This window comes from Cervus canadensis, chromosome 32 (assembly GCF_019320065.1).
Source record: "Cervus canadensis isolate Bull #8, Minnesota chromosome 32, ASM1932006v1, whole genome shotgun sequence".
Lineage (NCBI taxonomy): Eukaryota > Metazoa > Chordata > Mammalia > Artiodactyla > Cervidae > Cervus > Cervus canadensis.
In genome coordinates this window covers 36,365,597-36,386,712 of record NC_057417.1, presented here as the reverse complement: position 1 = coordinate 36,386,712, position 21,116 = coordinate 36,365,597, and the positions used below count along the sequence as shown (strand labels likewise).

General features: G+C 55.0%; 1 protein-coding gene across 1 annotated transcript; it reads left to right on the top strand.

Annotated features, from left to right (window-relative positions):
- Positions 1-10,188: 10,188 nt before the first annotated feature.
- LOC122432911 (basic salivary proline-rich protein 2-like) lies at positions 10,189-20,991 on the top strand. The gene is made up of 3 exons (XM_043455211.1): positions 10,189-10,263; positions 14,836-15,368; positions 20,472-20,991. Exons 1-3 carry the CDS (start codon positions 10,189-10,191, stop codon positions 20,989-20,991), a joined length of 1,128 nt encoding a protein of 375 aa, XP_043311146.1.
- Positions 20,992-21,116: the final 125 nt, after the last annotated feature.

Genomic DNA, 21,116 nt, shown 5'->3' with positions numbered 1-21,116 from the left:
AAAGCTTTGTTGACCCTGAAGATTTCCAGAAGTCCCAGGAGCCCCAGAAACCTCAGGGATCCCCTAAAGCAAAGGATTCCAGAGCGTCTTTCTTCAGCCAAAGTGGGATCTGGCTGCCCTCAAGGTGCCATCAGCGCTGCCCTTCTCAGAACACATTTGCCCTCCTCTGAGGCTGGTTGGAATCTCACGTGAGAGACGTGAGCCCCAAGACCATGGATTTAAACTGCAGCCTGATGGGAGAGGGGATCAGGATGGGGAATACGTGTAACTCTATGGCTGATTCATATCAATGTATGACAAAACTCACTGAAATGTTGTGAAGTAATTAGCCTCCAACTAATAAAAAAAAATAAAAACAAACAAAAAAAATAAATAAACTGCAGCCAGGAGGGCGGGAGAGGGGACCACCAGCACAGAGGCTGCGGCAGGTTTCCATTCTACACAGTGCCCAAGGGGCAGGGGATGGGTTTTTCTCAGTTTTAAACTTTTATCCTACATGTGCATCTAAACTACTGTTCTTCTCTTTGGAATGATGATGTACTTATTCCCTGTTGCCGCATAACAAACTTCCATCAATGTATTGGCTTGAAATGGAGAAGGCAATGGCAACCCACTCTAGTTACTCTTGCCTGGAAAATCCCATGGACGGAGGAGCCTGGTACGCTGCAATCCAAGGGGTCGTGAAGAGTCAGACATGACTGAGCAACATCACTTTGATTTTTCATTTTCATGCATTGGAGAAGGAAATGGCAACCCACTCCAGTGTGCTTGCCTGCAGAATCTCAGGGACTGGGAGGCCTGGTGGGCTGCCATCTATGGGGTCGCACAGAGTCGGACATGACTGAAGTGACTTAGCAGCAGCAGCAGCATTGGCTTGAAAGAGTACCATTCATCATTGCCAGACGTGGCATGGCTGGGCTCTCAACTCAAAGTCCTGCCAGGTGAAACTGAGGTGTTGGTGGGGCTGGAGTCTCATCAGGGCCTTGGATGGTCTTCCAGACTCACTGGTTGTCAGCAGGATTCAGTTCCTGCGACTGTAGGACTGAGGTCCCATCATCTTGTGGTTGCTCCTGTAGACCATCCTTAGGCCCTTATCCTGTGGTCCCTCCATCTGAGGAACAGAGAGGGTCCCACACATCGATTCCCTCTCCTGCTCTGAATCTCTCTAATCTCCTCTTCCACAAGCAGCTGGAGAAAACTTTTTTTTAATGACTTGAGTGACTAGGTCAGGCCCACTTGGATAACCTATCTCTTAGGCAACTTATAACCTAATCACAGGAGTGATGCCAGGGTCACAGGTTCCACCCACACCCAATGTAGGGAGTTCACGAGAGCAAAGGTCATTGGGGGTCATAGGAGAATTTCTGCTACCACAGAGGGGAGACCATGAAGGAGGTACAGAGAAAGTTATGGAATTCCCCTCAGGAAGTACAGAGAATTGGAGACGGAGCCTGAAGCAGAAACGGGGGCCCCAACCCTAATTGGAAGCTTTTTCCTCTACACAAACGTGACAGGAGCAGCGAGTGGATGGACAAGATGGCCTTTCGGGCTCTGGCTGACCTTTCAGGCCCCAGCATGCTCACGTGCACATGGGGAATCCCGGCCTTCTTGGGGTTGAGGAGTGTGGATACCAGCTATGGGAGCAGGGATGAGGCCCCATAGAAGCATAAAGCCCTTGCCTGGGAGACGATCCTAAATGCTCCCAGGAAGGCAGAATGGGGGTCAGACGCCTCTGTTGGCGTTTGGAGCAAACCGCAATACCCACCAATGCCCTAGTCCCCTTTCCTACGTTAACCACCGGGAGAGTCCTGCGCCAACAAGACTGGGGCCCCCCAACCACTAGGGGGCGACCAGCACACACAATGTTTTTGTCCAGGCTCACCCTGAGCACATCTGGGGAACCCAACTGCACATACTAGGGTGGAAGCACTGACCACTCAGGTTCCCACACCCCCAGGGCCCCAGATCCCCAGCCACAAGGCCCTGACCTCCAGATGCCCACTTCCTTCTAACAGGCTGACCTGATTCACTTTGCTCACAAGCGAGCCCTTGACAAGGGGGCTGGAGCCCACCTTGATGTGTCCCCTGTCCCCTCTCTCTGGCCCCCACTCCGTGTTTCCAGGCCTAACACTGCAGCCCGTGGTGGGGAGCCTCCTGCCTTCTCTTCTCTTCCTCCACCAGCTTGCTCTGTCCAGGCCTCCCCACCCCTCAAACCCTGGGAAATGTTCCTCTGCTGCTTTGCAACAAGTCGACAAGGAGGAGCCAGGTCATCTGCTTCAATTGGGTGCATCGCCCTTATAAAAACTCAGTGAATGGCCATCCTGGCTGGACTTTCCATATTAGACAACAATGGCTGGCTGACCACTTCCTCAGTTGATTTTAAGCTGTCAGGGAAGTTACAACAATCCCACCAAGAGCGGGGGGTCTCAGCAGAGCAGTAAAGGGGGATCAGGGGTGCAGGGGGAGGGAAAGACAGGGCCTCTGGGCCTCTGGTCAATATAAAGGAGGCTAAGTCGGTTAAGGCACCAAGGGAGCTGTGGCCAGAGGGGATGAAGGGTCAGCAGAGGCGCCACAGGAAACCGGGAGGGAGCATTTGGGGTTCAGAAGGAAAGCAGGAAGCAGGAGAATCAGGGAGGAGGACTAGTGGGGTGACTGCTGAGCTCAAGAGGCTGTCCAGTCTCCCTCTGGGCCGCAAGCTCTCCTCTGGAGGAGTGGACAGGGATGGGGAGAGAAGGCAGGACGTCCGGCCCCATCTGAGGATGGGACCGGCCAGGCCAGGGGAGGGACAGAGGCTGGCTCTGATGAGAAAGCAGATCTGGGTTGGCTTCGAGGGGGGAGGCTGATGGGAAACGGGAGGAGCTCTCCCTGGGGAGGGGGGCTCAGCGTGCCAGGAGGCACCTGTGTATGTGGGCACAAGAAGGCTGGGCCACGCATGTGCCTGACACCTGCAGCTTTGGCGGCTTTACCTGCATCTCCCGTTTCATCCTCACTATGGACCCCGAATCCTGTTATTCCCTGGGGACTTGCCAGGGTCACCTGGCCAGTCTGCACCAGTGCCTGGCTCCCTTCAGATTCTTCTCAACGACCTTGCTGTCATCATCCCCAGAACAGGCTGAGAACTCACCTGGTCCCTGTGGTCCGGCCCTGCCCAGGTAAGCCCAGGTGCAAGAGGGAAGCTGAGGAATGTGGAGGGCGAGAACCCCGTCTGCTGAAACGACAAGGCCGGGGTCACAGCGATACAGAACCCACGTGCTATGGATGATGGTCAGGGCCCAGACAGCCAAGGGAAGGAGCAACTCCTAAGGGTCAGCGAGGGCTTTGGCTTCAAGCCTGGGCGGACAGGGAGAAAGAAGGCGAGGCAAGCTCGCTGGAGGGGAAGCTGGCTGGAGCCGGGTGGCGTTCTCCTCCCTCAGCCTCTCCGGACCGTGCGCCCGTGTCACGTGCTGCTCCCACCAGCACACTGGGGGTTAACGTCTGTCTGGTGCAGTGACCACAGCGGCAGGCTGTGATGCCAGTAACGCAGAAGCTGAAATTTGAGAAGCAGAGGGGAGAGGGGCAGGGCTGGGAAAGGCTCAGCGGCAGAGGAAAGAGGGTTTCCCTGGCAGGAGCTGCAGCTCCGCTCCAGTGGCCAGAAAAGACCCTCCCTCCACCCCCAGCCCCTCTCCCCATCACCTCCCCCCTGCCTTAGGCTGCGGACTGTGGCGCCCACTCAAGGGGGTCCATGGTGGGCCAGCGTCCGAGCCCTTGGGCCACAGGGCTGCAGATCGGCGCTGCGGATCAGGGGGAAGGATGGAGGGCGTGCCCAGGCGGCCCGCTGAGAATGCATGAGGCCCTGCCCAGCGCTGCCGGAAGCGCTGGGTGGGGAGCAGGCCGAGGGCAGAGTGGGGAGGAGGAGGACGAGGACTGGAGGTCCCTAGGGGCCCGACCTCAGCGGCCTGGCCTTGACTCCCCCCTCCTCGGGCAGGATTGAGTCATGGGAGACACACGAAGCTCCCCGCCCCCTCCCTGGCCCACTGCCAGCCTGCCTCTGCCCTGAGGACCGACCTCGACTTCTTCCCAAGCACGTGTGAGGTGCTGGGCATGGCGCGAGCTGCTCATCTCCCTGCCCTCAGTCAGTCCCACAGAGTTTAGGCGGGTCTGTTATTGTGACCCCCATCACAGATGAGCAGACGGAAGCTCAGAGAAGCTCAGAAACTTGCCCGAAGCCACACAGCCAGAGTGGCAAAGCTGACAAGATCCTGGGTTTGTCTGACAGCAGTTACCCACCATGCTACGCTCCTGGGAAGGAGCCAGGAACAATGTCCAGCAGAAGGTGACCCGGGGCTGCATGCCAAATCCAAGAAAGCAAGAGATGAAAGGCAGCCCAGGAACCCCAGGAAAGAGGCTGCAGGTGAATGAAAGGGGAAGCAATGTTTGGGGCTTGTACTCCGCGAGGTGATGCAAACAGCATCTGGAGGGAGCAGGGCCGGGTCTGGTCCAGCCTGGATCCATGGATGACGATGCTATGGCCACAGGGACCTCTCGTAACCCCCTAAGGCACATCCCTTGGAGCCACTGGATCACCACCAACCTGGTGACCCACTTACCTCGACAGATCACAGAGGACTTCTGGGACTTCAGGTGTGCATGGCCCTTGTTTGAAGAGTCAGCAACATCTACCGTGCAGTAACAGTGGGCAAAGCTCTGCTAAATACAGGCAGAAACACCGGGGACTGTTGACCAGGATGCAGGAGGGTCCCGGCTCCATGGCTTCCAGCGGTGACGTGACATTGGCTCATCCCTCTGAGCCTCGGCTTCCTCACATGCATGAGGGGGATCATGTTAGCACTGAAACAGACGGCTGCTTTAAGGATTAAATGAGGTGTTTGTCAAAAAACACTTAGACTGAAAAACCTCATCTTCACAAAAACTTGTACATGCATGTTCCCAGCAGCATTATTCATGAAAAGTGGAAACAACCTGAATGTCCTCTGGTGGATAGATAGATAAACCAATGCTGATCCATTCAGACAGTGGAATATTATTCACCCATAAAGAAGGAATGAGGTGGATGAACCTTGAAAGGAATAATATGGATGAACCTTGAAAACATGATGCTCAGTGAAAGAAGCTAGATACAAAGGACCACATATTACAGGACTCTGCTTATATGAAATGTCCCAAACAGGCAAATCTGTAGAGTCAGAAAGCAGACTAATGATTGCCAGTGGTTGGGGGTGGGGAAGGAGAGGAATGGGGAGTGACTGCTAATGCATTCAGGGTTCTGCTTTGTTTTAAATCAATGTAGGGACGGGTTGTGCCATGCAGCTAGCAGGATTTTAGTTCCCAAACCAGAGACTGACCCCAGGCTCTGTGCAGTGAAAGCACAGAGTCCCAACCACTGGACCACCAGAAAATTCCCAAAGTCAATTTAAAAACAAACAAACAAACTAGTTTTAAGCTCACAGCAGTATCGAGCAAAGATTCAGAGACTTTTCACTTGCCCCGACATGTGCACAACCTCCCCCACGATCAATCCCCACACAAATGGTACACATCTTACATAGTGTACCATTTGATGTACACGGCATCTGGAGGGAGCAGGGCCGGGTCTGGTCCAGCCTGGATCCGTGGATGACGATGCTATGGCCACAGGGACCTCTCGTAACCCCCTAAGGCGCATCCCTTGGAGCCACTGGATCACCACCAAGCAGGTGACCCACTCACCGTACCAGGTGACGAATCGGCTAGGCTTCCTTTTGAGGGATGATAAAAATGTTCTGGAATTAGAAGCTGAAGATAGATGCACAACTCTGTGAACACATTAAAATCCACTGGATTGGAAATTTTATTTTTTTTACATGTATAAACTGCTTTATTTATTTATTTTTGGCTGTGCTTGGTTCTGTTGCCACGCAGGCTTCTCTGTAGTTGCAGGGGGTGGGCTGCTCTAATTGCAGAGTGCGGGCTTCTCATCGCAATGGCTTCTCTTGTTGCGGAACAGAGGCTCTAGGTGCACACGGGCTCAGCAGCTGCAACTTGCTGGCTCTTAGGGAACGAGGGCTTCAGTAGTTGCGGCCCCGGGGCCCAGTTGCTCCATGGCATGTGGAATCTTCCTGGACCAGGGATCTAATCTGTGTCCCCTGCATTAGCAGGCGGATTCTTTATCCACCATGCCACCAGGGAAGTCCTGGATTGTCCATCTTAAAGGGGCGACTTTTAAGGTATGTGAATTATGCCTCAGTTTTTAAAAAGCACTTAGTAAGAGCTCAAAAAACGTAGCTCTCGTTACTATGTCCTTCAACTTCAGTGAGTCTGTCGTGTAATGAAAACAGACAGATGAACACGTTGAAAAATCTTAGAGAAGAGAGCCAGGCAACCTGGTCCCAGCAGTCTGGGACACCTGTCCTAGAGTCAGGCTCAGGGCATGTAGGACATGGCCGAGGGATGGATGTGGGATCCCCCCATCACCGAGGGGGCTGATGTGGTGATAAGCTCCACACAGGAGTACCAAGCCCACCGTGTCCAGAGGAGAATAACTGTGAGTGCGGGAGGCTGGCAGGGATCTGAGGAGGTAGCATTTGGACTCAAGTCCTCGAGTCGGAGGATGTGGGTGGTTTGGTGGGGATGAGCAGACACCTCCAGATGTGTGGCGTCCCAAAGGGGTGCTGGGAGGCAGGGCTGGCAGGAGTGGAGGGTGCTGAGCCTGGGGTGGGGTGGGGTGGGGGCACACTCCTTGGAGCACGTCCTGTGCCCCAGCACATATTGGGAGGGGCTGCACTTCACAAATAGCTGCAAAAAGCTTCCAGGAGGCCGGCCCTCCGCCCTCCCAGAACCTCCAGGTTTCTCTTGAAGCCTCCAAGAGGTTCCGACCACTCTGGGCACTGAGTTCCCCTTCTGAGCCACCGCCCCCTGCCCCCCGCCCCCCTCCGGCCTCAGGTTCCCGGGTTCCAGGAGAGACAGGATACGAGACGGGTGAGCCTGGGTCCCGCCCTTCACACACACACATACACACACACACCCCACCCCGGTCCAATGACCAGGCAGGCTCATGCTGGGCAGGGAGGGACAGACCGTCACTCCCAGGAGTGAGCCTGGGCCCCACCTCCAGCCCCCGGTGGAGCGGAGGGCACAGCGAGGTGACTCCCAGGGGCAGGCCTGAACCTGCAAGCCCGCAGATGACGCCCACCCACCTCTCCCCCCAACCCCTTTCCTGTCCCTCCTGCCCCCACCCTCTGCCCGGTGTAGTCCCTAACCCCGGGCGAAGCCAGACAGTACAAAATTCCTTGGAGAACAGAAAGGGGCCTGCCTGCTCACTCCCAGATACACACACGCACACATGCACACACCATCCTTTCAGCCCACAGGGCAGACCACAGAGCACCTAGATTCAGGGCAGAAAAGGGGGCCGCGGTCACTTAGCTCTGAGCCTTCTCCCGGACCTGTCCCATCCAAGTGTCCAACATGAGCTGGGCCCCAGCTGAGCCAACAAGGGGCAAGCCGAGGGTCTCGCTGGAGCCCCATGGAGAGGCAAGCTGGGAGTCCACAGGCCTCGGGGAGCGATGGCCTGAGTGAAGCTACACGGGACACTGGGTTGGGAGATGCACGCCCGCGGCCCAGGGCCACTGACAGCACGGGACCAGCTAGGCCCTCAGTCTGTGAAGTTACATGAGCTCTTAAGCAACAGGTCTTTGAAGGAGGGCCCCAGGCTGTCCTGACCCTTAGGGGCTCTGGTGGCTGAAGGGCTGGGACAAGGCTGGGGAAGGGGTCTCACCTCTCTCCCAGAATCCTGGGTGGAGGAGCGTGGGACCCTGGCAGGCTCTTCCTCCTTGGCTCCCTCGCTCGCTTTGACCTTCAAAGCTGACATCTGCCTGCAAGACTCCATCTCTCCTCCTGGAATCCAGCCTCCAGATGTCGGATCCGAGTCGGCGGCCGGCGGCAGCAGTGGCTGCCTGCCTCCCCCCAGAGTGAATCAGCCACATTCCAAAGGTGCGAACACAGACGCCGCGCCCTCGGCAGCCTGGGGCTGCAGACTTCCTCCCCAGGCCCGCCCGGCCCCTGCTCCCCTCCCTGCCCGCCTCTTCCCAGCCAAACCGGGCTTTGGGCTTCCTTTCCAGAGACATTCTCCTGGAACTGGAACAGAGAAAAAGAAAGCCACTGGGGCTGGGAGTCACCCCGACCCGCCCAGCTGGCTCTCTCCCCTGCAGGGAGTGCAGACCCCAGCCCGGCATCCCGGCTGTTATCAGTACTTGCTGTTCATTCACGCAGCGGGAATTTACTGAGCACCTACTTCGGGGCAAGCAAGAGAGAGGCAAGCCCCTGACTGCCCGGAACCACACCCAGCAAGAGTCAGAATCAGCTCCACAGACAGAAAACAATTCCAAGCGCGGGAAGAGCTCTTAAGGAAAGAAAGAAGGGGCTGAGACAGAGGACAAGTGACAAAAGGAGGGTCTCTCTCTGGAGTCACGTGTAAGCTGAGGGCTGAAGGATGAACGGAAACCTTATCTACAGTCTCTGTGTCCTGAGAACTACAGCAAAGCAGCCCCGAAGAATGTCTCTCGATTCCTCAGAAAGTTTTTGAGTCCTTGTGTTTATGCCTTCTGTCAGCATTGATGCAGGGAAGTCTGGCTAATTATCCTGATTTTTTTTTTTTGGACCATGCTATGTGGCATGTGGAATCTTAGTTTCCCAACCAGGGAGCGAACTCAAGTCCCCTGCATTGGAAGCGCAGAGCGTTAACCACTGTACCCTCAGGAAAGGCTCCTGGCTAACATTTTTTTTTTAAATAAAAGCTTTATTGCAATATAAATTACATAGTATATAACTTACCATTTTAATGTACACAATTCAGTGATTTTTCAGTGTTTCAATGTGGTGCAACCCTCACCACAATCAATTTTAGAATATTTTCATCACCCTCAAAGAAACCCTGCACTGCTTACCAGTTACCCACCCCACCCCACCTCCTGCCCCAAGCTCCTGCAACCACTCACCTATTTACTATCTATGGATTGGCCTATTCTGAACACTTCAGAGCAAAGGAATCATACAGTATGTGGTCTTTTGCGTCTGGCTTCTTTTGCTGAAAGAAGTGGTGTCATTCATCCGCATAGTAGCCTGTGTCAGTGTTATAGCCACGCTTTCCGGGAAACAGACTCACTCAGAAGGACAATGCAGATAGTGGAGTGCAGTTTATTACACCGGCGGGCCCAAGGCAGAGTCTCCTCTTAGCCAAGGACCCCGACCAGCATTTGTGAAAATCTTTTATACCCCATGTGTCCAAACCCACTACCCCAATTCCCTTGAGACTTACATAAACAAAAGAAGGGTAAATACAACTACAATAACCCCATCATTCACGTGTTATGTGTTCAAACAGTCAATAATCAATAAGCCCGCAGTTACATTCCAAATAGTTAATAACTGATAAGCCTGTGCTTACATTCTGATAGATAGTGTCCTGAGGCAGGGGTGATTAGTGTCTGTTTTCTCTTCTTCAAGATTCCCCTGCCCAGAGGGGGGTCTTATCCTTCCATTGTCATTCCCACAGGCGCTAAGCACAGAGTTCAGAGTCCACTGGAGAGGTGGCCACACACGGTCAGCACAGACAGGCCTGAGATGGAGTCCAGGCCCTATGAATTCCTTCTTCATCAGTACTTCAGTCTTTTTCCTGGCTGAGTAATATTCCAGTTTGTTTATCCATTCATCCGTTGATGGACCTTCAGGCTGTTTCTACCTTTTGACTCTTGTGAATAACGCTGCTGTGTTCACAGCACAGTACACATCTGTGTACAGGCTCTTTGTGGACATGTGTTTTCTCTAGGGTGCACACCTCGGAGTGAAGTCACCAGGTCAAATGGTGACTCTGTCCTGAGGAACTGCCAGTGGGTGCACCACCTGATATGCCCAACATGCCCACTAGCAGTGGTAGAACGTTCCAGTTCCTCCCTCTCCCCCTCAACACTTGTTGTTGTCCCTCCTTTTTTGTGACCGCCATCTGCTGGGTGAAGTGGTACCCCACTGGGGTACCGAGCTGCACCCCCATTCCTTTCACGACTGCACTGTCCCACTCCCTGAGGATTCCAGTGTTTCCAAGCTCTGCGACAGGTCCTGCTGTGATCCACCTCCTCCTTCACAAGGGTCAAACCCTAATCCAGTCCAACGCCTGCAGACCTTCAGGTATGAGGAGCAGTGGAGAGGAGAGGAGAGATGGGCATCCTGGTCTGCGCCTCCAAGGAGGACAGTGTGGAAGAGGAACCTGGGCAATCACCTCCAGGAGTTCCTGTAGGAACTGAGGCCTTCCTCTCTGCACTTTCACAGAGAGGGGTTTCACCTGTTCCTTCACGCCACAGCCCTGGATAGTAGGCACACCATAAATTACTGCCCAATGGGTGAATGAATGAACAGAAAGTGAAGAAAGAGAACCCAGAGTGGGGATTGGTGGTTAGAAGCTCAGGCTCTGCGGTGAACTGGTTTCCACTGAATCCCACCTCTGCGGCTGTATAGCTGTGTGCCCAACTTCTTGGCTTCTGAGCCTCCCTCACCATCTACAAATTGGGCCTGACAGTGACTTTCTACCTGACACCATTTTTAAAAAAGATTCATTATTTTTATTTTTGGCTGCATGGGGCTTTGCTGCAGCAGAGGCTTGGCTACTCTCTCGCTGCCATGTGCGGGCGTCTCGCGGCGGCCTCGCTCGTTGTGGAGCACGGATCCCAGCTGCACTCGGGGCTCGGCAGTTGCGGCGCATGGGCTTAGTTGCCCCGCGGCACGTGGGACCGTCCCAGACCAAGGATCGAACCTGAGTCCCCTGCATTGGCAGGTGGACTGTTAACCACTGGCCCAGCAACGAAGTCTCTGACAGCATGCTTTTAAGGATTGGATGCACGAAAAAGTGTTTAAATTTAATGTGCCAAGGAATTCTAGAGAGGAGGTCACATATCATCAATCCTCACAAGTGCCTTGTGAGATGACTGTTGTTGTTAATACCTGCTTTGCTGTTATAGACAAGGACATGGGAATTTGGGGGGCTCAAGGAGTCTGTGCAGGTTAAAGGCTGGAAAGGCAAAGCCAGGATCTGAATGAAGACCCCGACCCCCGGCAGGGGTCCTGACTCAGTGCCACGTGGCCCCTGACACAGATGAGGAAAAGCCAGGCAGCCTCCAGGTAGTCCAGTTCAGCTGACACCCTTGAGCTGAGTCAAGCTCTCAGAAAGTGTGGGGGCCACCGCGAAGTTCAAAGGCCCCTAACTGCAGTGGCCAGATGGAGGGACCCAAGAGATGTGTGACGGGGGGGCGCGGAATAAAAGAAAAGGTATTAACACAAAGAGACCCTCAGCCTGGGACACCAGGACAGACACCCATGCGGTGGGTGGGGGTGTGTGTGTGCTCAGGGGTCTGGACGGTGAGATGGTACTATGCCTTTTACCAGGGAAAGCAGAAAGAAGTCAGAAGTTTCCAGCAGGGAAGCCTGGTTACTGGGATGGGCACTCTTTCCTCTGTCAGGGGTACAACTTGGAAGGAGCATCGAGGCACCCACAGTGGGTGGATCCCTCTCGGGATGACAGGTGTGGCCAGACTCCGTTCAAGCCAGAGCCTGTATTGAAGAGCTCCACGGGGTTAGTGGAAGGGAGATATCAAGCTTACCCCTAAGAATGTCAGGTTGATGCACCTCAGAAGCTGGGTAGCGTTGGGGGGACTCTCCTGAATAGAGATGGGGTTCCTCTCTCACTTTAAGAAAAATCCATTTATTTATTTGGCTGCACTGGGTCTTACTTGCAGCACAAGAGATCTTCCTTATGGCAAACAGGATCTTTCAGTCACAGCATGTGGGACCTAGTTCCCCAACCAGGGATTGAACCCGGGCCCCTTTAACTGGGGTCTTAGCCACTGAACAACAAGGGAAATCCCTCCACCTCACTTTTGCCTCTTCAACTGAGGAAAGGCATCAAACAGAAAAGGACCAAGGAGGGAATCCTAGGGAATACCCAGTTTTAGGGGGCCACAGGCAGGCAGGTGGTGCAGACCCCGGGGGGCTTCGGGAAGGACAGCTGGGAGGAGGTCTGCCCAGGGGGAAGGCTCAGGACAGCTCAGTGGTGAGTGGGTGATGGGGCAGCCTGCTCTTTGGGGGAAACTTGGCTGGGGAAGGATCGAGGCAGAGCTATCACTTGAGATGCCATCATTTATTTTAAACAGGGGAGAAGCTCAGCTGATGACAGCACCCCAACGGAGAGTGGAATGCACTTAAATCCAGTCGTGGAAAACATTTACACACACACCAGGCTCCGGATCTGCTAGAAGGCTCCAGAAGGGGTTTCTCATGGCTGCCTGGCTGGGAGGTCCAGGACAGTGGTTTTCCAGGTTTAGTCAGAGGACCACATGCATCTTAACTGCTTGGGAGCTTGTTAGAAATGTGTATCCCTGGGCCCCGCCCTCAGTAAGTCTCTCAGTTTGAGAAGCACCAGGGTTGTAAGGCTCAGAAGCTCTCCAGCTCAGTAGGCGACAACACAGGGAGGCTGATCTGAGGGGACCAGCTCTCAGCTCATTCGGGCATTCTCTCTACGTTCATCCCCGTGACTCACAGCACTCAAATGTGCTGCCTCATACCTCCCCCTCCACCCAGACACTCCCACACTCTCAGCCCACCTGGTCGGTGGCCAGAGCTCCAGCCGCCCCCTCAGTTCTAAGCCAGACGGAAGGTCCCAGGAGCCCAGCTAGGATGAGAGTCGTTCTCCTGGGGAAGCCCCCTGCCTGCCAGGTGCCCCCAAGGTGCCTCTAGCCCCACCTGCGGCAGTCCCACCCTGAGAAGGGACTGACCTACCTGACACAGATGCAAAGGCCTGGAGACTGTGTGGCTAAGAAAGAAGAGCAGAAAGTGTCTCCATCCCCTTTGGTCATTGTTCCCTCCGCCACCCCTACAACCCCACAGAGTATGTGTGCGTGTGGGGGGGCAGTGGGGGTGGGGGGGTGTCTCCAGGCCAAACAGGAAATATATCTCCTCTACAGGGTGAATCAGCTCCCTGAGGGGCAGGGCTCTGGAGTCAAATGATTTGGACTAGGATCCCACTTCTGGCCCTTAAAAAAAAAAAAATTATTTGGCTACACTGGGTCTTAGTTGTGGCACACGGGATCTTCAATCTTCATTGCAGCACGTGAGATCTTTGGTTGTGGCATCTGAACTCTTCGTTGCAGCATGTGGCATCGAGTTCCCTGACTGGGGATCAAACCTGGGGCCCTGGATTGGGAGCCAGGAGTCTTGGCCCCTAGACCACCAGAGAAGTCCCCTCTGCACTCTCAGGCCAACCACTTAACCTCTCTGAGCATCTACCAAATGGGCCTGATGGTAAGCTCCGCTGTGGTCCTGTACCACCAGGACTGTGTTCCAACACAGAGGAATGGGGCACATGCCTGACCCTCCCAGCGCCACATTTCACACCATGGCCCAGAGGCCAAGGCTGAAGTTGTGCCAGGCTAGAGAAGGAGCAAATTGCTGAAGACTCACCACCCTCACCTTAGAAACTCTCAGGATCAGAGGCATAAGCAAATCTTCACAGGAGATTGCCCTTTCCCACAGCAGAGAGCGGTCAGCATGGCCAGCCAAGCCCAGATAGGAAGCACTGAGGTCCTTTCCCTCTGGTCTGAGCAGCGGTCAAAGAACGCACTGCAGGTGTAGACATGGGTGGGTTTCGTTTCGTGTGTGTGTGTGTGTGTGTGTGTGAAGGGACAGTGTGTGTGTGTGTGTGTGTGTGTGTGTGTGTGTGAAGGGACAGTGTGTGTGTGTGTGTGTGTGTGTGTGTGTGTGTGTGTGTGTGTGTGTGTGTACCTCTCCAGGCTCGAGGGATGTTTGGGGGATTCTGCTTGTTCTGCACTTGCTGGTTGCAGGCACCATGGGGCTCTTCCCACCCCCTCCCCCCCAGAAGTAGCCTCTTCGGGCCTCTGGGCCTTCTGTCCTCCCTCCCCAAGCCCACTTGTAGCTGCTCCAGAGCCTGGAGGGGTGACAAGTGCCTCCCAGGCAATAAAAGCCTCTCCTGGGTAGGCATACATCCTTGAAGACTCCTGCTACATTCTCGTTCAGTGTAGATTTCAGGGATGGGTATGAATTACCGCAGGCTGGTTTTGGGGAAGATTGTCAGCTAAAGGGCCCTGCCTGCCCATCCTTCCCTTCAGGGGGTCAGTCACACCCTCTCCCTCCAGCACTTTGGGAGGAAACTGAGGTGCAGCACAAGAACTTGACTCGGTCAAGGTCACCCTATTCTGGGTCTCCTGGGTGTTTCAGGCAATGACGCCAGTCTCCTTGGGCTCCAATGCTGTGTGACCTTGGGCAAGTTATTTAGCCTGCCTGAGACTGATTTCCTCTCAGATAATGTTAGCGCCCAGGTCCGAGCTGTCCTGAGGCTTAAAAAAATAATATGCATAGAGCACCTAGCACTTTGCAGGGCACCTGCTCAACACTGAGCCATTATTATCATGATTCCATCCTTCTGCCTGTCTCCATTCCAGCCACACCAGCCTCAATGCCCGGCTGCCCCAGACACCCCCAGGCACCGGCCTGTTTCCTCGCTTCCTCCGGTCTTGGCTCAATAGTCACCTTCTCCAGGGCCCCCCAGCGGCCTGGGTGGTGGCCATCCCGTGCTTTTGTTCTCACCCTGACACTCATCCGACACACTGGACTTTCTACTGATGCACCCGCCGGCCTCTCTCGCTCTGGAGCACAAGCCCCGTGAGGTGCAGGGCTTTTGCAGCCTGCTGCACCCAGGGAGCCCGCGCTGGAGTGAATGGGTTCCTGTCGCGCCTCCCGGGTTGCGGGCGCCCCTGCGAGCCTGACTCAGGGGGCAGATAGCGCCCTGGGGGCCGCCAGGCCGGGTCGGAGCTAGAGGAGCAGCGAGCACTGGGGCCTCGGGACGGGCGGGTGGCGGAAACCCGGGCCCTGGGTGCCGGCGCCGGAGACAAAGGGTGGCCCTACCTGCGCGAGGGGCGCGGGTACCTCCCCCAGGGCGGCTCCGGCGCGCGCCCGCGCGAGGTCACGTCCGGGGCGCGCCGGCCGGAAGGAGGCCCCGCGCGCGGGGCGGGAGGGCGGGGCGTCTGCGGCAATGCCACGCCCCTCCGACCGCGGGCCCGCGGCGAAGGCGGGGCCAGCGGGGGCGGGGCTGCCTCGCACTTCCGCTCTCCCCTGCCGGTTTCATTCATATTCATGAGGCGAGGGGCGGGTCCCGGGTCCCCCCACCTCTACCCGCGGCGCCCCGCCCCGCCCCCAGGCCGCGGATCCCGCCTCGGCGGAGGCTCCGGCCCCAGTGGGGCGCCCCCGGCTTCCGCCTCTGGGAGGGAGTTTCCACTTGGTCACGACTCAAAAATGTGTCGCTCCCGCTCCTCCGCCCCCTCGTCCCTACCACGGTGGGGTCTCCTCCCTCGGAAGACAGCGGGGCGGGGTCGGGGGAGGGGCGGCTCCTCCTTCCTGGGGGCAGGTCCGTAGGGATGGGGTTGACCCTTCCCTCCCTCTCTCCAAGTTAGTGCCTGTAAGAATCCTCCTTTTTAAAAACGATATTGATAATAGTTCTAATGGATTAAGCGCTTACTCCACCAAGCGCTGTGTGTTGTATGAACTACCTCTTTAATCCTCCCAATAGTCCAACTCAGCTAAATAAAACATTGTCTCAATAATCAGAAGATCAGAAAGTTGAGTGACTTACCCACCACCAACACAGCCCCACGCCTTGGGCTTTTTTCCGGAAAGGTTGGTACCGTTAGGCTGAAGTGGCAGGTGCTCACCCCCACCCCTTTCAAGAAATGGGCTTACTTAAGGCACTCCTGGCTGGCTGGGCGTGGCTAAGGGGTGGATCTGAAAATCTCCTTCACTTGGAGAAGCCCCAGACTGGGGGGGGGGCGGGGGGGGGAGACAAAGCACGGGGCAGGACAGGCTGCACAATGGACCGGATCCACTGAAAAAATGAAAACGCACTGGGTCGGTTCAAAATTATTAATAATCCCAAGATGGTGAAGGCAGAACATTCGGTGAAGTATGGTGGTGGTTTAGTCGCCAAGTCGTGTCCGACTCTTGCGACCCCAGGGACTGTAGCCTGCAAGGTTCTTCTGTCCTTAGGATTTTCCAGGCAAGAATACTGGAGCAGGTTGCCATTTCCTCCTCCAGGGGATCTTCCCCACCCAGGGATTGAACCCGGAGTCTCCTGCAATGCAGGGAAGCCCAAAATCACCCTTGATGGTGGATGAGCCCTGATAAGTGTCAGGCTTGTGCGACTGAACAGGTGTATGTCCATGAAGCCCTGATAAAGGAGCTGGGGGCACTTCTAGGGGTGGAAAAGCCAACATGGACACCCCCACCTCCAGTTTCTGTCCCTCCCTGCCCAGGAGCCTCACTCCAGGCTGGCGTCTAGAGCTCAGCCTCCAAAACTCCAAAAGCTGAGTGCTTCAGGCCCTCTAGGGGTCAGGTGTGTCTCCAGTGGGAGAGTGTGTCTCAAACCCAAAAGACCCTGCTGGCCCTGGGGGCTGTGCCTCCCAGGCGTTCTCAGCCAGGGGCCCTGCTGGCAGGTGGGCTGGGTCATACATGCTGGGCCCAGCAGGGCCCTCAGTTCTGACTCAAAGCCCTTCTTTGGAGCTGAGAGTGAGGAACAGTCAGGGCTGATTCCCAGAATAAACACCCCACCCATAGTCAGCCCCAGCCTTGCAGCCATGGCAAGCCAGCGCCAACGGGGAGAGAGCTCTCCAGGCTGCCTGCTCAAGGTTAATAAGTCACCCTGATCTCACTCTTGCCATGGCTCCATCCTTGTGCCTGGGCCCCACTCACAGTGGATTGCAGGCTTCATTAATAATAACAGCACAGCTACCATTTGCGGTGCTGTTTCTCCCTTCCAGCCCTTTGTGTTTGCTCTTAGTAGAGCCTCATATAGCCCCATAGCAGGCATGAGGATCACCGTTTCCCAAACAGGGAAAGTAAGAGAGAGTTGATGACTTGGCTGAGGTTAAGGGCTAGAGTTTGGGGTTTGATAGATACCATTCATCTATCCTGGTTCCTATTACCTCTCCTACATCTGAAACAAGTCTTCAGGCTCACATGTTGTCTTGTATTATTCAATTCCAGCCCCTTGAATAGATTAAAGGCTCTGGAAAGAGAAGAACTGTATTTATACAGCTGAGTTTCTGCTGGACTGAAACTCATCATGTGTTAACCGAGGAGCCATGTACTAAGTGGGCAGGTACATGTGTGTGAATGAGCGAGCCATGTCCCCTCTGGGTACTGACAGGTAAGGAGCCCACCCTAGACTGAGTGATCCCCTTGGAAACCTGGATGAGTTTGCTAGCCCAGCACGCAGCAGACCCTCAATAAATGTTGTTGAATGAACACGTGATAACAGTTTAATAGGCATCTGTTTGAATGGATGGGAACCTAGGAGATGTTCAATAAATGTTTATTGGGAATTCCCCGGTGGTCCAGCAGTTAGGACTTGGTGCTTTCACTACCCGGGATAGGGGGAGGGCGGGGCTTGGTTTGATTCCTGGTTGGGGAACTAAGATCCTGCAAGCCACGCGGCATGGCAAAAAAAAAAATTCATTGATGAAGGATTAAGGGACAATATTCAGCTCCCAAATATATTAGCAATTATCTTAGCTCCAGTGGCTATAACAAAATACACAGGCTGGGTGGCTTAACTAACCATTATTTCTCACACTTCTGAAGGCTGGAAGTCCAAGATCAAAGTGCTCACAGACTCAGTTCCTGGTGAGAGCTCGCATCCTTGCTTGCAGACGGCCACCTTCTTGCTGTGTCCTCACATGAAAGGAAGAAAGGGAGGGAAAGAGAGAGCTCTAACTTTCTTCCTCTTCTTATAAGGCCACCGATCACATCATGGGGACTGCATGAACTTATTTAAACCTAATTACCTCCTAAGGGCCCCATGTGCAAATATTATCAGATCAGGGGTGGGGGTAGAGCTTCAACATATGAATACAGAGGAGGACACAAACCTTCAGTCTCTAATAACAATATTTATGATGATGCTAGGCCCTGGGCAGGACCCTGTAGAGGGGGTGATAAAGCAGATACTGTCCCCTGTCCTACTTCTCAGGGAATTTATGCTCTAATAGAAGAGACAGTATGTAACACACGGGAGGGGAGCAGGTGGCAAAGGATGGGTACTCAGAATAAGGGCTCCTGAAGGGAGGAGATCTAGTGTCATACTAGGGTGACATCCCTGTTCACCCACCTTTCACTTAGAAGGAGGAAGCCATGCTTGGCCTAACTGCTATAACAGGTGCTGCCTCCCAGAAAAGGATACCATGAAAAACCCTCTCTGAGACTGGCCCTCTGAAATGTCCCATACTCCATCTCATCACTTAGCTGATGCCCCAGGGAGGCCGCAATTATAACAAATGCTTTGGACTCAGATTGATTGAGACCACAACTTGGTCTATGTCTCCTTCTGTAAGACCTTGGCCATGTTAATCTCTGCCTCAGTTCCTTTCTCTGCAAAATGGGAATAATCATAGGACCCACCCTCAGGGCTATTGTGAATATAATGAAAGTAAAGCATCTCATTCAGAGAAAAAACTGGTCTGGCTGAGAATTGGGGGTTTCTGGTTGGGTCGACTCCACCAAAATTTTATATAGAGTTCCTCATTCTTGTTGGGTTTGCAGGTGCCAAATTTAGGGGTTTGTTTGCAGCTAAGGGGACACCAACTGGGTCCTGGAATTGAAAAGCAGTGGGTCAGGCTTAATGATACCTGCTGTGGGTATACATATGTGCCAAGTTGCTTCAGTTGTGTCTGACTTCTGTGAACCTATAGACTGTAGCCTGCCAGGCTCTGTCCATGGGATTCTCCAGGCAAGAGTACTGGAGTGGGTTGCTGTACCCTCACCCTCCCCTCCCGCGGATCTTCCCCACCCAGGGATCAAACCTGTGTCTCTTATGTCTCCTGCATTGGTAGGCAAGTCCTTTACCACTAATGCCATCTGGGAAGCCTCTTGATTCCTAGTAGTGATTGCTAATGTATATTGAGAATATACCTCATTTAATCTCCACAACAACCTCAGAAAGGAGATATTATTTTTTACCATCCAAATGTGGGAATTCCAAGTCAGAGTTCTCACTGGGAGCAACGAGCTTGTCCATGAAAACACAGGGGAGCAGAAAAACAAATGAGAAAGGTCCTCACGGGTTAAGGTTTCTTGTGGTCAGGTCCCCTCATAGTGTGGAGACCTGTGAATTTCACTTGAATCACTAGAAGCTGAACTGTGAGACCCAGGAGGGCAAGGATGGCTGGGATTGTTCACTATCTGTCCCTGCTGTCGCTGGCATCCTATAAGCCTTCCATAAGCACTTTTTTTTTTTATTTTTTATTTTTTTTTTTTATTTTTTTTTTATTTATTTATTTTTTTTTCCATAAGCACTTTTAACAGATATAAAACTAGCCCCTTGTGTACCTTTTACCCTACACCTGCACTCCCTCACAGCTGGAGCCTGCAGGGCCAACTGGGAAGAAGTGAGGCCCTACACTCCAGGGCCCCCCTGAGGGCCGAATCCGGGAGGCCGGAAGGGGGCGCTCTGCGGCCCTCGGCCCCTGCCCCTCCCCACGCACTGGCTGGTCAGCCGACCCAGAACCCAGAGCGTTGGCCCTTAACAGCCCCCTCCTAGGAGGTGCTAGTTCCCGAAGCTGGCCTTCCCTCGGGACCATCTGCCGGCTAATGTTTAACCCGGCCTCACTCCACATTATTCACACTGGGAAACGGGGGTGGGGTGGGACAGGGGAGGTCACCTCCAAATGGTGCGGGCCTACTGGCCTTTCATGGATCACCCAACGGCCTCCTGTCTGTTCATGCAACGGTCATGAGTACCTATTACTTGTACATTTATGCAACCTATTATGTATCCGTTTTCTGGAAATGTAATGAGCATTTACTACCTGCCCACATAACAGCTCACAGCACCAATTATGTGCCCATTCACCCACCAGCCGTGAGCCCTACTATACCTACGTGACCACTTAAGATGCAATGAGCCCCTGCTCTGCGTCCATCCGAGAAACATATCCTGAGCACCTACTATGTGCGGGAGCATGGTGCCAGGCACGGAGGACGCTGAGTGATGAAGACCTGCTCCTCTCAGGTTCTAGCCGGGCACCAACCGCACGAATGAAGGCAAAATTACACCCAGAGTCAAGATGCCTCGCTTAGAGTGGATGGTTTTCCTCTCCCGGATTCCTCACGGCCAACTGGCAGCGTTGGTCAACACCAGGAGGGTTTGTTTTTGAACCAAGATTTGCCACCAGACAGCAAGAAGATAATTGGGCGGGGTCTCCGGGTTGACCCAAACAAAACACACTTAAAGAATTCGAGTCTGGGATTCAGTCTCAGGAGGTAGAAATCAACGTAGCCGGCTGCAGCCGATTTCTCACTCCTTGCACTTCCTAACTGCCCGCATCGCGCTGGGCACTGGGGCCAGGCGCGATCCACGACCCTCGCAGGCGCTCGCGCTGATCATGCAGGTTGTCCCCAACTGCTGGCACCAAGACCGCGGTGGGGACTCCTCCCTATTCCACCGAGAGGGAAACTGAGGCCGAGGACCAGGCGAGGGCCAGCAGCCCGACGTCGGACGGGAAGGAGGGGCTGAGACCAGCTTCGAACCCTCGCTTGCGCCGCCCCGAATCCGGAGCCCGGGCCTCTGCCCGCCCGGCGCTGCCCGCGCGTTCCTGGAACTGGGCTGGGCGGAGAAATCAGGGCCCGCGGAGAGGCACTGCCGCCGCCCTCCCCGCCGCCCCGGGCCGCGGGGGGCCTGGCCAAGGTGACCCCGCGGGAGGCAGGCGAGGGGCCCCCGCCCCCTCGGCCGCCGCGACCTCCTCCATCTTCCCGGTCTTCGGGTCTTTTCCTCTGGGCCCACACGCCCTCCCGCCGGTCCTCCTCCGCGCGCCGCCCCCTCTCCGGGCTTCCCCGAGGGCGGGACGTCCCTCCCCGCCAACCCCCCCGCCCGCCCGCCACCCCCAGGCCACCTCCCAGGCTGTGTCCTAGCGCTGCCCTCGGGCCGGGGGCGGGGCCGCGGGGGTGGGGGGGACCCGAGGATGGGGCAGAAGAGGACGCGCGCGCGGCCCGGCCGCGGCCCGGCGCCCCCTCCCTCCCGGTTCCCGCTCCCCGGG